A 16260-nucleotide genomic window follows, 5' to 3' on the forward strand; every position below is an offset into this window, starting at 1 on the left:
ATCTCTAGGCAGTCTTCTGCAGAAAAAGTTCTGGGTGTTAGCAACAAAGCATACTGTAGTGGGAAAGGGAGGACTCAAAAATAGTAGGAAAGGAAAGGAGTGGTGACACTGATACACTGTCTCATCTCAAATGTCACCTTCTGACTACGTTTTTCCTGATCTATATAAAACTCATTCCCCAACCTCCTAGTCATGTTTTTTTTTTCTATATTATATATTACCACCTAACATACTCTATTTGTTATATTTTTATGTTGTTATATTTTTCTTCCCATCAAGAATGAAAGCTTCGTGGGCTGGGGGATTCAACATCTGTCAATGCGCATTCTCATGCCCATATCTGTGGAGTGAAAAAATGATCAGCTATCTCATTTTCTTCCCTTTAGTTCTTTCTCTGCTCTGAAGATTTGAAAAATTAAGAAAGGAAGAATATAGGCAAAATATAATAGAGAAAGTCCTAGAAATTAAGACTGATGAGTGAAATATCCAACAGGATGGACTCTACTTACACTGAGTTGCTGTTCATTTTTTCCCCAAGCAGACATTAGGACATATGATCTTGCATGGGCAGGGATATTTATGGGGCCTGCAGGACAGGTTATTTTGAATGGTGATTATTCCTGGAAGATGTGGGATGAACAGTTAATATGACTGTTCATACTACATGTAAAGATATTGGGAACCCTCACGGGCACCTAATGGTAAACCCCAGAGATAGGACCAAGTAGTTTAGTTTTCTTTCTGGCGGCAAGATCCAGGAACTTTACCTGTGTTGCTCTTTGACACTAATACTTCCTCGAGGTTCTTCTTCCTCCCCCCAATTAATAAGTGATTAAGCTGGGATTGAAGTCTCTTTGATTTCTTTCCCTCCTGCTGTGGGAAGATGCTGGAAAGGAAGAAACAGGGGTAGAACAAGACCATGACTGGGAAGGAAGAAAGAGGAGAACATGGGAGAGAATAAGGAAACACTCATAGTCCTTGGACACCTACTAGTCTGTGAATTGGCTCCAGGAGGTTTATTGCTTTATAACCTTTTAAGATTGTACGCAATTTTCAGGTGCTTTCTCCCAACCCTCTTCCAGATAGAGGTTTTGACCTTTAACAGATTTTCAAAGAAGTTTGTGACTCAAAAAGGATTTGAATCCAACACTGAGTCATGCAGTTTGTCTAGAGTTTGTTCTAATGAAGCATTTTTAGATGGATTCCCCGCTCCCCACCACTTAAAGTAGGGAAAGGGAGGACAGAACTCTGTCTGAACCACTTATAACAGTCTGGCTAATAAAAACAAAGTGTGGCTATAAGAAACATGGTGAAATAAGCTAGTTTTCTCAGCCCTTTCTGTGAAAGCAGAAGTTATGGCTGTTCAGTTGCTATTGCTAGAAGTCATTGTGAAATACTGAAGTCCAGCAGATTTCCAGGTCTGAGTAATTCACCATGTTGTGTAGACTTTGACACAGTGTGGTTTGCTTTTACAGTCTTCTGCCTCACCTTCAAAATATCTGGGGATTTGGGACATGCACATGAATTCTTCTCTCCCAGTGACTGTTTTCATCCATATATTCTTGTATATTTGAGTAGTGCTTTGCCATGTATTTTTACATGTGTGTTATTTCAAACAGCTCTGTGAAGTAGGCAGGGCAGGAATGATGATCAAGTGCCACCTTTCTCTTCATTTTCAGGTGTGAAAACGGAGACCTAGAGAATTTAGGTGACTCCTTCCTGGTTGCATGGGTCATGAGTGGTTGCATGGTTGCAGGGCTGGGATTGTGCAGTTGTTGGTAACTGAACTTATTATTTACTTTTTTTCCCCCCAAACTTTGAACTTTTGATTTTGTATTGGGTTGTAGCCAATTAACAATGTTGTGGTAGTTTCGGGTGAATAGTGAAGGGATTCGTAGCATTTACGTTTGTATTTTGTTATGGAAGCGTGCATTTGAACCATTTCAGAGAGATTGAAGAATGTTAATTTCTATTCATCCATCACATGAGGATGATACTGTTCATCTTGTAGGATTGCTGTGAGGATTAGAGATTGAGTTTGAGGATGCTGATTACAGGACCAGGAGCAGAGTGAGCCCTCTGCAAATTGTGGCTGCTGTTATTATACTTTTCCCAGGACTATGAGATTATTTTTATTTTTTAATTAGAATATATCATATATTAGCATATACCATTCTTAATTTTTCTGTTGTTAAATAAAAGTATAACAATTGTGCTTTTATGCACCTTGGTTGTAGTTTTCTCCATTCTGCAATGAAGCTAACAATATTGGAATAATTCTGCTCAATACAATGTATCAAACTCAAATACAATACAGATTTGCAAGTTCATGTTTCAGTTTTTTTTTTTTTATTGTAGTGGTATCATTTACTTTGGTAAACTCATATCCCAATTTAAAATGCAAATACTGAAACAAATAAAGCTGTTATAAATTCAGGTACTGTATTTTAAAATGTACATGTTATACATACAAGAGCTGCATAGTGGAATTACTATCACGAGCAGTTACATTCATGATGCCGGGTACTGTTTTTAACACTGTATAGATGACACTAGATTTATTTCTTTATTTATGATACTGTTGCTTAGTACAGTAACTTTTAGTACAATAGCTTATATGATTGCATTTCCAAAGCTTTAATAAAGTTAGTAGCATTTAACTAATATTGAATGAAAACACTTTGATATACAGGATGTATTTTAGGTCAGATGCTTATGCAAACAGAAGCACTTCACATGCTGTTGTGTCGTTGACAAAACAAAATCATCCCTTTCACAGAATAGAATAAGCCAGGCTAAAATAAATCCGAACTAACCAAAGAACATTTAAATGTTATTCCCTGTATTATGCTAAAGATTATTTAACATAATTTTCTTCTGGTTAAAATTACTTTTTTTTTTTTTTGGTTGAAAGAAGAGAGAGAGAGAGAGAGTTCCAAAGGCTGTATTAATATGCTAATAGCTGTAGCCCTTTAGGTGATACTTTAGCTGGGAAAAAAAGTATGGAGAGTTGTACTCAATGTTTTTTCTGCTTAGAAAAAAATTGATAGCCTATAAATTTCTAATGTTTTAAAACAAGTATTTATTATTTAAGGTCTTTAAATATACCTGTATTAAACAAATTAGGCTGTTTAAAAACCTTTGCAACAATACTTGACTTATTCACAAATATATTTTCTTTCCATATTTATTAGGGTTTGAACAACTTACAAACATAAATCCTGCAAATACTCTTTGCTTAGATAACAATACTGTTATCTTAATTCACATGAATGTTTGCAAGAAATATTTACAATACTTTATATAGTATCTTTATCTAATGCTCACATCAGAGACTCAAGTTAAAATCATATTTAACTTTATACAGATGGAAAAGTTGGAATGATGAGAGGTTGGATCCTGTTCTAGTAATTGTAGTAACTAGATTTCCTCTTTTGCTTGTGCAGCTGGCCCTCTGATTTTTGTGTGGGAGGATACAACCTTTACAGTTCTTTGAGTAAAGTTACTCTTCAGGAAATCAGATAATGATGACAGAAAACTTTCAGATGAAGATTAATTTAATCATCAGATGCTCCTGGGGGTGTCTTCTATTGTTTGTTCAAAACATCTGGTAGAAAATAACTTTTATTTTCTACCTGCACAAATTAGTATCTCAAAAGGAAAGAATTCGGTTAAGTGATTTCTCTTTAAAGGTTTGTTTATAATGCTTTCTTTTTTAAGTAGAAAAATCCTTTTAGATGTAATCAGTGATGGAATAATGATGACTCAATGTGTTTCTTGATATAATACAATCATATTTAAACAGACCCTTCCCTTTTCCTTAGAATATTCAGCCATTGAGTGAAATTCTGAAGACTTAACTAAACCATTTTAATGCTTACAATTTCTGACAAAAATTTAAGGGAAAAGGAAGACTATTTGGATAATAAATAAAATAGAACCTGTACTTAATTTCTGATTTTAAGCTCCCTTTGTCCAAAAAAAAAACCCCAAAAAACCTACAATTATATTCAGAGACATTTTGTCCCTCCCTCTTTTTTTTTTTTTCTGATGAGTCATACATTGGTCATAACATACATACTTAATAACTTACATTTTGGAACAGAAGGTGGCCAGCAGGCCTACCCTGGTCCATCCTAATGTCATTTTCACATCAAGTCAAATACTGTCTTTGGATTAATTAGTTGTTGATGGACGTTTGATAGAGGGGATACTGCATGATCTTCTCATGATAAGCCTGACTTCTATATCTGGTAGATTATCCTGCTTAGTCTGTGAACACCCTTCATCAGTGGCTGCTAAATGAAGATCAAATCGAAGAGAAACTGATTTTTTCCTTAATCGAGGGTTATCTTTAAAGAAGGAGCCTTCCCATTCTTTAATAACTTCATCCACTTTCTCTGTCCTGAAATGATAAAATAAATCTTCCTATATGAAGAAGTACAGCTATAGTAAAAAATATGTAATATGTATTGTATATGAATAATAAAAAATGTATATACCTTATATTAAATTTTAAATTACAATTTATAATTTACATTGTGACAGTTAAATGTGTATTCTTTAAAAATCATATGAATAAAATTTCTAAGGGGTTCTATGGAATTTTCATGTCTTGGCTATATTTTTTGGAAAAATGATGAATTAAGGATTGAATACTTCATCTGAGTTTTTACATATTTTATTCATGTCTGATTAAAAATCACAATATGTAAAATTATGTTTAGACACATTCAAAGATTACTGAGATTACTCAATTGAAGTTAATTTTTTTTGCATGTGTTCATTATTATTTCTAAGTGAAAATTATTTTACTTACTGAATAGTGCCATGAGCTTCAGTGCTTTCTTTCACAATATTTCCATTTAATATTGCCTGTTTGGTCACTGTTTCCACTTTTTCATCCTCATACTTTTGTGGGACTTTTGTTGAAAAAGATATTTCATTTATAATGGCTGTGAAAATATTATTTATGAAATATTAAATTACAACATTCACAGTACTATTATATACTAAGTGCTAGTCACAATGTGTATGTCAAACTTTATTCAAATATTGCTATTTTTGCTACTTTAGAATATTTATTTATAATAAATTCTTATTAAATATATAATATATTATTATATAATATATACTTTATGTTATTTTAAATAATAATATATATAAAATTACATATCGTGTTATTAATAAATAATAATAAAAATATAATAAGTGCCATTTAGGCACTTCACTTTTCAGGTTAGTTAAATCACAAACTCACCTGAAGGTAAAACAAAACCGACTCTACTTGTGGTTGGTTTTTGTTCTTTTTTCCCACCTTGGATACTACCATAATATCTGAAATTGGAAACAAAATTTTAGGAGCAACATTGTATTAGCATGTAATTGACACAAATGCTCTCCAATAAGAGAATGGATAAACTGTAGCTTAGTTGGTAAAGAATCTGCCTGCAATGCAGGAGACCTGGGTTTGATCCTGGGTCAGGAAAATCCCCTGGAGAAGGAAATGGCAACCCACTCCAGTATTCTTGCCTGGAGAATCGCATGGACAGAGGAGCCTGCCAGGCTACAGTCCATGGGGTCACAAGAATCGGACAGGACTTAGCGACTAAACCATCACTAATACAAAGGAAGTACTATCTAACAGTGAAAATAAGTGAAATCAAGATACACTGTATCTGTAGGGAACAATCTCCCAAGTATAACATTGAGTGGGGGGAAGAAAGAGTGTAGCTAGCTAATTTTACAAAGATTAAAATATATGCAAAACAATTCCCCATTTTGCTTAGGGATATAAATATAATGAGACTTATAAGCATCAGACCTGGGAGCCAGGTTAGACTGATAGAGGGGGATAAGATGGGTGGGGGTGTGGTTTAGGTGCTGGGGTGGGAATTAGGGGGACTTCAGTAACATTATAAATGTTTCACTTCTTAAACATAGGAGTTCATTATATTTTTCTTGATAACTTTTGTAACTTTATCTTAAATAAATTTAAGTGAATGTTGCTCAGCCATGTCCGACTCTGTGACCCCATGGATTGTAGCTTGCCAGGCTCATATGTCCATGGAATTCTCCAGGCCAGAATACTGGAGAGGTATTAGCTGTTCCTTTCTTCAGGGGATTTTCCCAACCCAGGGATCGAACCACGTCTCCCACATTGCAGGTGGATCCTTTACCATCTGAGCCACCAGGGAAGCCCAAATACCTGTGTATCTTAAATATAAGATAATAAAACTTTAAAAATTGTGTTAAAGGAATGTTAAAGACCACCTTATCAACATCTTGAATGATTAGGCATTAAACCAAATCTACAACCATTTTATTTCATAATAAATGGATTAAATGTATACAGCTATATAATTTACTTACATAGCACTGTTTTAAGCACTTCACAAACATTAATTCATTTAATCCTCAGCAATTCTGAGGTAAGCATTTCATCGATGAGAGACTGAGACAAGGAGAGATCCAATAATGTGCCCAGCATCACTCAGCTACTAAATGGCATTTTAAATTCAATTTGTGTTTTTCAAAGATTAGGTAAATGTTAAAACTTATTATAGATGGTAGTAGTTTCACCCAGTTTTATAGAGGACTCAGAATTCTGGCAGAGAAGGCAATGGCACTCCACTCCAATACTCTTGCCTGGAAAATCCCATGGACGAAGGAGCCTGGTGGGCTGCAGTCCATGGGGTCGCCAAGAGTCGACTGAGCGACTTGACTTTCCCTTTTCACTTTCATGCATTAGGGAGAAGGAAATGGCAACCCACTCCAGTGTTCTTGCCTGGAGATTCCCAGGGACGGGGGAGCTTGGTGGGCTGTCATCTATGGGGTCACACAGAGTCGGACACGACTGAAGTGACTTAGCAGCAGCAGCAGCAGAATTCTGAAGCAAGCACAAATAAAGCTTTATTTTTCTGGGAATATTGAAAATTGTAGGTTGTGCTGTGCTCCAAGTCATATGACCTTATAAGTGATTGCAGATTATGAAACTGTGTGTGAATTATTAAGAATCCCTCTTTTGATGCCTTTTGTTGTCAGAGCATCTGGAAGTCTTTCAAACCGTGTACGTAGAACAACATTGCTTTCCATGGTTGTAATATAATAATAGTAACAACAGTATTACTAATAATATTATTATTTTGGAGTTTGATGTGTGCCTGGAGTGGGCCCTTATGGGAGGGGGAAAAGCAGTAATGTGTGAATTTTTCAAACTTTCTTCGTGGGTGGTCTATTGGAGGCACTAATTCTATAAGGGGTGAATGGCAGGGAAAGTGAGAATGTTAAGGAAGGTCTTCTTTGTAGTGATGGAGGATCATTTCCATTTTGTTCCAGGCTTGCTTGTGCTCTTTCTTGTAGCTCAAGTCCCTGATTTTGGCTCGTCTATTCATAATTTGGTGTGTGCTTAGTCGCTCAGCCATGTTTGACTCTTTGCGACCCCACAGATTATAACTTGCCAGGCTCCTCTGTCCATGGGATTTTTCAGGCAAGAATATTAGAGTGAGTTGCCATTTCCCTCTCCAGGGGATCTTTCCACCCCAGGGATCAAACCCACGTCTCCTGTATTGCAGAACGATTCTTTCCCTGGCTGAGCCATCGAGAAAGTCCCTGATAATTTGAGGGGGCTGGAACTAGTTCTCCCACTTATTTTTTTTTTGCAGTGCCTATTTTGTGGTAGGAACTCAGTGATCATGCCTTGGTAATGATAGGTTTTTAGATTTAATTTTTCCGACTACATCAGTGACCTAAGTGGCTCTATATTTCTGGTCATTCACTATATGGAAATTAGGTACCTGATTTCTTCCTTTTCTAGGAGGCGGCGATATGTTGCGATTTCCTGTTCCAGCCTCATCTTGGTGTTGAGGAGCATTTCATGCTCTTGAAGCTGCCTTTCAATGCCGCGCCTTACTTCCTGTAGCTCTTTTTCTAGTCCTTCAATCACTGCCTCTAGGTCTTGCAGCTGCATCTGGTAATGTTGCTCACTGGCATGTAGGGAGTTTTCAAGACCCCTTTCCTGTTTTATACAGATCTTCATCAGTGAATCAAGGAAACAAACTGTGTCTCTGAAATCTGATTTGCAATGTCTTCATTCAGTTGAGTTCTTTCTTTAAAAGGTTGCAATAATTGTATAGCACTTATGCAAGAGGTATTTCCTTACAGCTTTAGGTATGGCCCAACTTTTAAAAAGTTGTATTTTCTATCTACAGCTATTGAGTTTTCTATTTCCAAGGAAACCTGTGATCATTCGTATGCCCTCCCCCAAAGGAATCTGCAGTATGATTAGTTTATTATCACCCTGATTTATTTGATTTTTAAATATTGAAAAGTATAGAATGTGGAATAGTAAAGCCAGAGCAGACTCCTTATAAAAGGCATTTTTGGAAAGTGTTTAATATTTTTCTGTTAGAAGTCTTTGTAGCATGGACAAAAGAATCCTCCACTGTTAGGACTTTGGATAATGACAAAAGCTCTTTTTCCTCATTCTAACATTTAGAGAACCCCAGGGTTCTGGAGTAAGGATTATTTCATTATTGTAAGTGTGAAGTAAACCTTCAGTGAACTGATGATCGACATGGCCATGATGGAGGCGGGGCGCTAGTTGAACTAGGTCAAATGGATAGAATTCAGTGCCCTGATTTTTAGTTTTTCACTGTCCAGTAATGGATATTACTCCTTCCCTCTCCTAATCAGATAACATCTGGGGACTCAACGGGCCAGCCGCCTTGAGGTCATTCTCACCACGGCATGGAGAGATTCAATTTCCACTTGCAGGTGGTGCCACTGGCGTCGGGCTTCCTTGAGTTCTGCTTGAGCTGCCTTTAAAGCCTCTTCATCTTTGTCCATTTTTTTGCTTAGATCTTCTTCCAACTAGAAGAAAGCCAACAACAACAATAATAGCAGCAGCAACAACAACAAAAAGGGCACTTTTGAAAATGAGACCTTTAAAAGCAGTTATAGACAAATAGTATAGGAATCAAATCTTTTTTCTTTAAATTACAGATGTATGTTCTGGTTGCTGCTCAGTCACTAATTAAACACACTCGTGAGTTAATTGCACTGGGTTTTCTCAGATGTAAAATGAACCTCGAAAGTCCTTTCCTACCATGACCATCTATGAAATGCAGAAAAATACATTTTAATGAGAAGTAAGTTTGCAAGGCCTAAGTTTGAGACCTCTGATTCTTAACTTTCCACTATTTATGGCATCATTAAAGAAGAAAGATAGAATTTAGCTACTAGTTCCCCCTTCCCCCACTTTTTTCTTATAAGCTGCTTTATGAATTGCTTATTTCTGGGACTGGATATATGAACAGGAAGTAAATACTACTAGAAAATATATTATGAATAATTTAGAGAGTTATCATAGGCATCAGAGATTCTAAAATAGACTTCTATATTAAAAGAATCCACTGTTGATTCACCTTTTCAAAATGATCTTTTTAGAAGGCATGCTAACTTTGGATATCTAGGGTAGCAGCAAAATGGCTTCTTTAAAAACTGCTCTCTAAATGTTCTCATATTAAATAATGAGTTAATTAGCTTATATTCAACTGTAAGTGTTCTTATGCTGATTCTGGGATTGAATGAAAGTGTCTTTTGACAGAATTCTCAACATTTGGCCCGAAGAACAGTAGGAGCAGTGTATGGAATTGATTGTACTATTTTGAGGCAAAAATTAGAACTTTCTAATGTTCATATAAAAATACATTTTAAAACACACAAAAATTAATTTGGTGGTACAATAGATTTTTTTTAAAGGAAATATTGGATTAAATGAAAGTCAATAAAGTATAGTTCAAGGAATTAGATGACAAAATTCATTTGCTGTGTCACTTATCCTTAGTGTTAGGTTGGCAAAACAAAGCAGCAACACGTATTAGAGAAACCGCAAAAGAGGAGGATAAGAACCTCAGAAACAGAAGAGCATAAGAATTCTGATATCTACTGGATTTTGAGTGGGGAGCTGGCAGCTAGGCTAGTGTGGTAGCTAGATTCTGAATGAATCCAGTGAATCACACCTCCCCAAATTCATGTCCTTGTTTGGTCCTATTCCACACTGAATCTGGGATGACTTGTGTCTTGCCTTAGTCAGCAGAATATAGAAGATGTGCCAGTTGCAGGCCTTAGGAAGCCCTGACAACTTCCACTTCTGTGCTTTCGGGGGCCCTGGTTATACTTTGGGAGCCTCAGTGCATAAGAGGTCCAGATACCCTGTTGGAGAGATTGTGTAGAGGCCAGATGGAGAGAAACAGGCCCAGCTGTCTCAGCTGAGCCAGCGTTCCAGAAATGTCCTGCCAAGGTGCCAGATGCAGGAGTAAGCCACATTGGCTGTCCCAACCTAGTTGTGCCCCAAGATGCCTGTGGTCCCGGCCAATGTCATGCGCGGAATCACCCCCGCTGAACCCAGTTAACCCATAGCAGTATGAAAGACAATACAATTGTCTTTTTAATTTACCAAGTTCTAGAGTGGTTTGTTATATAGCTGTAAATAACTAAAATAGCTTAGATTTATTTTGTAATAATTAAGTAATCATGCTCTCTCAAATTTATTCTAGTTGATTTTCTGAATTCTTTGGAAAAAAAAGAAGTCCCCTAAAGTAGTTTTATGTTAAAAGGAAACAAAACTTACTGTAGTCTTGCTTTTTCACTTTAGTCTTTCAGCATTGTGACTTGTAAACTAAGTAACTTGTATTTCTATTATTGCACAATAAAATGTTTATTTGGTTTATAATTTTCAGAAATTGTCATCTATTAATTGTTTTCTTCTCTTTGTAAAAGGTGAGTGAATTCTTGCAACACTTCAAATACCTCAGTGAATTTGCTTCATTTGAGATGCTGATCATTCTTTATGAAGACTTAAAATGTTACCTAGAGGTTAAATTTATGATATTACTAAAAATGAATTACTAATGCGATAACATCCTATGATTTTCCAACAATATTTTTTTCCTTTTTGGTGATGTTCTTAAGTAAACTCTTTGCTGTGTTTGGGTGCTTGGAATAGAACGTGAACTCAGATATGATAGGTAAACTTAAAAAAAAACAACCCTGAATTTCTGAAGCTTTGTTTCTAAAATAGATGTTTTTCCATTTGATTAGAGATGAGACCTTAATTAATTGCTAAGGGTGATTGTCATTTGAAAGTGTTTATGAAATGAGGATTTAGCTCTTATTTAATTTGGCTCTTTTTCTAAACAATACTTAAATATTACATGCTTAGTAATAGAGATAAACATTTCTCACCTTTTAGTACAAAAGCAAAAATAAATCTATAGTCGAAGTGAAAAGTCCTTATTGATTTGGAGAATTTTGATTGTCCCAATTTATATCATTGTTTCTGAATACCATGTTCACATACTCACATGACTTCTGTTTGTAACAGTCTGGTATAAAATCAAACTCATGAAAAAATGATAGAAACCTTTTAGAAATATTTTACTTTGTTTTATCTTGCAAAGTGTGCAAGATGATAAATTCACTATAAAGCTTGTCATTTTAAAGGTGTTATTTAAATTATTTCTATAAGTAAATCCTTGATATCTTCCAAGGGTATCTGAAATGCTTCCTTCCTATAAGATGTCTAAAAGAGATTACTGTGCATCATTTTATTGTATACTGATCCGATGTTTTGTTAATGACACTAACCTCATGATTTATATAAAAATCAAATGCATCAATCAACATTCATTTAATGGTCATTTAACAGTAATAAACACAGCCTTTCCCTCTATAGTCCCTGTCACATTGCAGTAAAACCTAAATTCCTTCCCCAGTATATGCTGCATTGAAAAGGAAATACTGTACCTCAGAGAGGCTGGGACAGGAATTGGATAGACATGGATTGTCTCCTTATCCTGGAAGATGTCTGCCTGTATGAAATCATTACCTGGATCCTTGTTGAGAGCACGGTCTCTATCTGATTTCTGGTGAGGAGCTTTTCATAGTTTGCCCTGATCTCATTGAGTAGCTGGGACAGCTCCATTCTTTTCCCATCCTCCACCTTGGCTAACAGAACCTTATCGATAGGATGAGTCTCTGCGGCAGAACCTGCTCTGTCTGCATCGCGAGCAGAGAGAGCGCCACGGAGTCTTAAAGATACAGAGCTCCCTTTTTTCCGAAGCCATGGAAAGCCCTGGGTTTCTCATCAATTATGCAAATATTTGGTAAACCCTTTTCTCCTATTGTTGATCTGGTAGAAGTGTCAGTCTCTCCATAAAGGAACCAAAAAAGGAAGACAGTCTCAGTATTCCTGGATTGGGTCTCTATAAAACTGAGCACATTTGGCAGAGGGAAGTTAATATAGCTTGTGGAAAGAAAATGGGGCATAACATAAAGAAAATTGTGTTTTGTTTTCCCAACATATTACATGGAAATAAACCTGGGCTTAAAACATGGTACCTAAGCTTTTCTTTTATGACTTTCCTCACCATTTGGATTATTTAAACAGAAATGCTATGGGAGGGCATTAGAATATGTTGTAAACCTTAAATATTCTGACAGTTATGGAAAAAGTGACCATTATATTCAGCTGACAGCTGTCATAAGCTGCAAGATTGGCTGATTATATTTCTCTTAAATACACACTGCTTGACTTGTGGTGGGCGGCTGGCCTGATGGCAGAGTTTGATATATTGAGGTGAATTCCTGAAGGCATATTACAGATGAAGCTATGGCTGGAGATAAGTGCTAATAGAGGATGAGAACTGACAGTTGACATTTCCAACATTTCAACAAGTTTGAAGAAATACAACAAGCACCCTGTGCTGGGTGTATTAATAAATAAGAAATAAGATATATTGTTGGGTTACTCTTTCATGAGTAAACAGAGTTGATGACAACTCCTGCGTACTCATGTAACATTTGTGCAGCTCTTCTAACTTTATAAAGCACCTTTACGTCTGTCATTCTGTTTAATTGTCACAATCCCTGTCATTTTGTAAACTGTAAAGATGATAAGTCTGTGCAGGAGGGGTTAAGGCGTCTTTCCCGAGGTCATATGGTGATTGGTGATGTAATGGCATCCTTGGGACTGGGCTCTGATCCCTTGGCTGTATTTCAAATACTATCTAGTCTGCCTCCGCGTAATGTCTCTCCCCATCTAAATTCCTTGTTTAGCCTGAAAAGCTGGCTGCTGGATATGACTGAAATATTTTAAAGGCTAGATCTATCACTGTTATTTGTAGAGTGGCTTGGCTGAAATTGTTTCTGGAGTGTAGTTCAGGAAATAATCAATCTTTGGCTCTGGTGCTCACAGGGCCTTTGAATGCACATTATGCTCTTTTGATTTCTGAATTAACTCACTGCTGGCTAGTCCAGTCTGTGCCGGGCATTCTCACAGTCCCCTCCAAACAAAGCTGGGCACCCAGAACTCCTGCTGAAAGGTGAGGTTCCAGGTCATTCCTCTGCTCTGTTTAATTTGGCCCTCGCCTCCTCCACCCTCCCCATTGATCACAGTGGATTGGTCTAGAGGTGGACACTTTACCCAAGGAGAGTCAATCTGTAGGTCAGAGACCTGTGAGGTAGCCTGACCCTAAAGCTCTGACTAAAGAGCATTGCTTATGATTATTTAGGCCAAACTGATTCTCTTTTTTGGGTAATTGCAACTGAGAAATGGGAAGAGAAACAGGCATTGATAGTGCAAGGAGAATCAGGAAAGAATTAAACTCTTATTACTTTATGCAGTTCTTGCTAATCTTCGCCTAAAATATAGAGAGCTGAACTAGATTCCAGGCCTGGCAATCTGCATCTGAAACAAACCTCTCAGATATTTCTACATTATAGCAGTGCTTTCCAATAAAGAAACAGAAAGTGGGCCGCAAATTTAAACTGCATATGTAATTTAATACTTTCTAGTCATCATATCAAAAGAGAGAAACAAGTGAAATGAATTTTCAAATGTTTTATTTAACCTTAAATATCTAAGATACATCATGTAGTTATTATTGTTGTTCAGCTGCCAAGTCGTGTCCGACTCTTTGCAACCCCATGGACTATAGCATGCCAGGCTTCCCCATCCCTCACCATCTCCCAGAGTTTGCCCAAGTTCCTGCCCATTGAACTGGTGATGTCATGCAGCCGTCTCATCCTCTGTCACCCTCTTCTCACTCTGCCTTCAATTTTTGCCAGCATCAGGGTCTTTTCCAATGAGTTGGCTCTTTGTGTCCGGTGCCCAAAGTGCTGGAGCTTCAGTTTCAGCATCAGCCCTTCCAATGAATATTCAGGGTTGATTTCCTTTAGGATTGACTGGTTTGATCTCTTTGCTGTCCAAGGGATGCTCAAGAGTCTCCTCCAGCACCACCATTTGAAAGCATCAATTCTTTGGCACTCTGCCTTCTCATTAGGAAAGCTATAACAAACCTAGACAGTGTGTTAAAAAGCAAAGACATCACTTTGCCAACAAAGGTCTGTATAGTCAAGGCTATGGTCTTTCCAGTAGTCATGTATGGATGTGAGAGCTGGACCATATACCATATAATAAATATAAAGTATTAATGAGATAGTTTACATTCTTTATTTGTGATACTGTCTTTGAAATCCAATGTGTATGTTTATGCTCATTTCAATTTGGGCAAGCTACTCTTGAAGTGCTTAGAACCCTCATGGCTAGTAGCTACTGTGTTAAACGCTGCAGCTTTAATATTTGGGCCCTGCTGGCCCACACAAATGGGAGTTCCATGTCTGGAACATTCCACATACATACTAGATTAAAAGAAATAGTGCCAGATTTTTTTTTTTTAATGAGAGAGGAGATGTATTTAAAAGTATTCTATAAGCATGTGAATCATGAAGTTATTTAATTCAAGATCTCAAATGTCACTTTTCAAGGAAAATTTTGCTAATTTGTTGTTAAAAATACTGTCTTTTATTAGAGAAATTGGTAATAATAGCTCATTACATGGATAGCTCATTAAATACTGCTCATTAAATAGCTCATTAAAGACTATGGCATATATAAAATTGTAGGCTCCATGTAATTCTCAGTGCACTAGTTAGAGTTACATACTATTCTTTATGTTTTAGAAATCATAACAGAGTTCAAATAAGCAAGGACCTCCTTCCTTCTTATAGGGATCATCTTGAGTCTACTCTAGTTATGAGAAAAAGAAATCATTTGGAAATGTTGTGTTTTGTTACTAGAGACAAATTAATTATAACATAACTCACAAGAACCAAAATGATGTGGTTGAGAACACCAGTTGTAGGGACATTCACGAGAGTGAGCCCCCAGACCCTTCAGAATTAGAACTCAAGACTGAAGGTCATTCATTCATTCAGTTGGTTATTGGATGATTACTGTTTGCACAGAAGTGTGTTGGGTAAAGATAAAGTTCTAGAAGAGTTCTGAAGTGGAGAGGTGACATTTTGGACCATATTGTGGGGAGAAAAGGTGGAGAAGGAATCAGAGGAAAGAGAAAAAAAAGAGGGGGGTTCAGGGTCAGATCATAGAAAAGAGAAGCTACAAAGCCTAGATTTTATTTGGTCGGAAATGGAAAATCATTCCTGGTTTATGAAATGGGGAGTCACACGTGAGATTAATTGGGGAGGAGTGCAGAAGATTTCAGAGTAAGGACACCAGTTAGAGAACCAGCGTTCGTGAAGAAAGAAGTAAAGTTATTTTCAAAGTTCTGGCTGGGCAATCACAGGAAACTGCATGTGAATAAGGCCATGGGCATAGAGGAGGGGGAGCATGCGTGAAATCAGCGAGTTTTAGCAAGTGGCAACTGATTTTGAAGGGAAGAGGAGGAGAGGGCAGAGATGATACAGATTTACACTCTCTGCAACTGGAACATGCATGCTTCTGTCCCAGGTTTCGAGTGAATCCCTGGGACTGGCCACCAACTGAGGGTCCTTGGCTTTGAGCAGGAAAGAATTCAAGAGTGAGCCATAGTTATGTTGAAAAACAAAGTGAAAATGTTAGATGCTCAGTTGTGTCTGACTCTTTGCGATCCCATGGACTGTAGCCCACCAGGCTCCTCTGTCCATGGGATTTTCCAGGCAAGAATACTGGGGTGGGTAGTCATTTCCTTTTTCAGGGGATCTTCCTGAGCCAGGAATTGAACCCAGGTCTCCTATATTGAGGGCAGATTCTTTACTCTCTGAACCACCAGGGAAGGTCACAAAGTGAGATGAAAGCAGGTTTATTTAGAGAGATACACATTCCATAGACAGAAAGCAGTCTGTGTGAGAAGTGAGAAGAGCTCTGAAATGTGGGATATTTAGTTTGTTTTGTGTGTGTGTGTGTGTGTGTGTGTGTGT

At 37.0% G+C, this 16260-nt stretch overlaps 1 protein-coding gene across 2 annotated transcripts; it reads right to left on the reverse strand.

The window, feature by feature from the left end:
* Window positions 1-2338: 2338 nt before the first annotated feature.
* Window positions 2339-12067, reverse strand: KRT222 (keratin 222). Of its 2 annotated transcripts, none has more exons than XM_069542427.1 (6): window positions 11891-12067; window positions 8743-8871; window positions 7797-8017; window positions 5261-5337; window positions 4820-4955; window positions 2339-4405 (listed from the first exon to the last, which is right to left on the reverse strand). In XM_069542427.1, exons 1-6 carry the CDS (start codon window positions 11984-11986, stop codon window positions 4177-4179), a joined length of 888 nt encoding a protein of 295 aa, XP_069398528.1. In that variant the 5' UTR covers window positions 11987-12067; the 3' UTR covers window positions 2339-4176. The 2 variants fall into 2 exon arrangements, with proteins under 2 accessions (XP_069398528.1, XP_069398529.1); XM_069542428.1 differs by having other exon boundaries at window positions 11809-12033.
* Between the last annotated feature and the right edge of the window lie 4193 nt (window positions 12068-16260).

This window comes from Ovis canadensis, chromosome 11, assembly GCF_042477335.2.
Source record: "Ovis canadensis isolate MfBH-ARS-UI-01 breed Bighorn chromosome 11, ARS-UI_OviCan_v2, whole genome shotgun sequence".
Lineage (NCBI taxonomy): Eukaryota > Metazoa > Chordata > Mammalia > Artiodactyla > Bovidae > Ovis > Ovis canadensis.

Excerpts from the sequence above, each read along its gene's own strand:
- KRT222 (XM_069542427.1), bottom strand. The coding sequence starts at position 11,986 with ATGGAGCTGTCCCAGCTACTCAATGAGATCAGGGCAAACTATGAAAAG. Across the intron at positions 8,872-11,890 it reads TGCTCTCAACAAGGATCCAG|TTGGAAGAAGATCTAAGCAA; the intron begins GTAATGATTTCA and ends GCTTTCTTCTAG. Across the intron at positions 5,338-7,796 it reads CTAGAAAAGGAAGAAATCAG|ATATTATGGTAGTATCCAAG; the intron begins GTACCTAATTTC and ends TTCCAATTTCAG.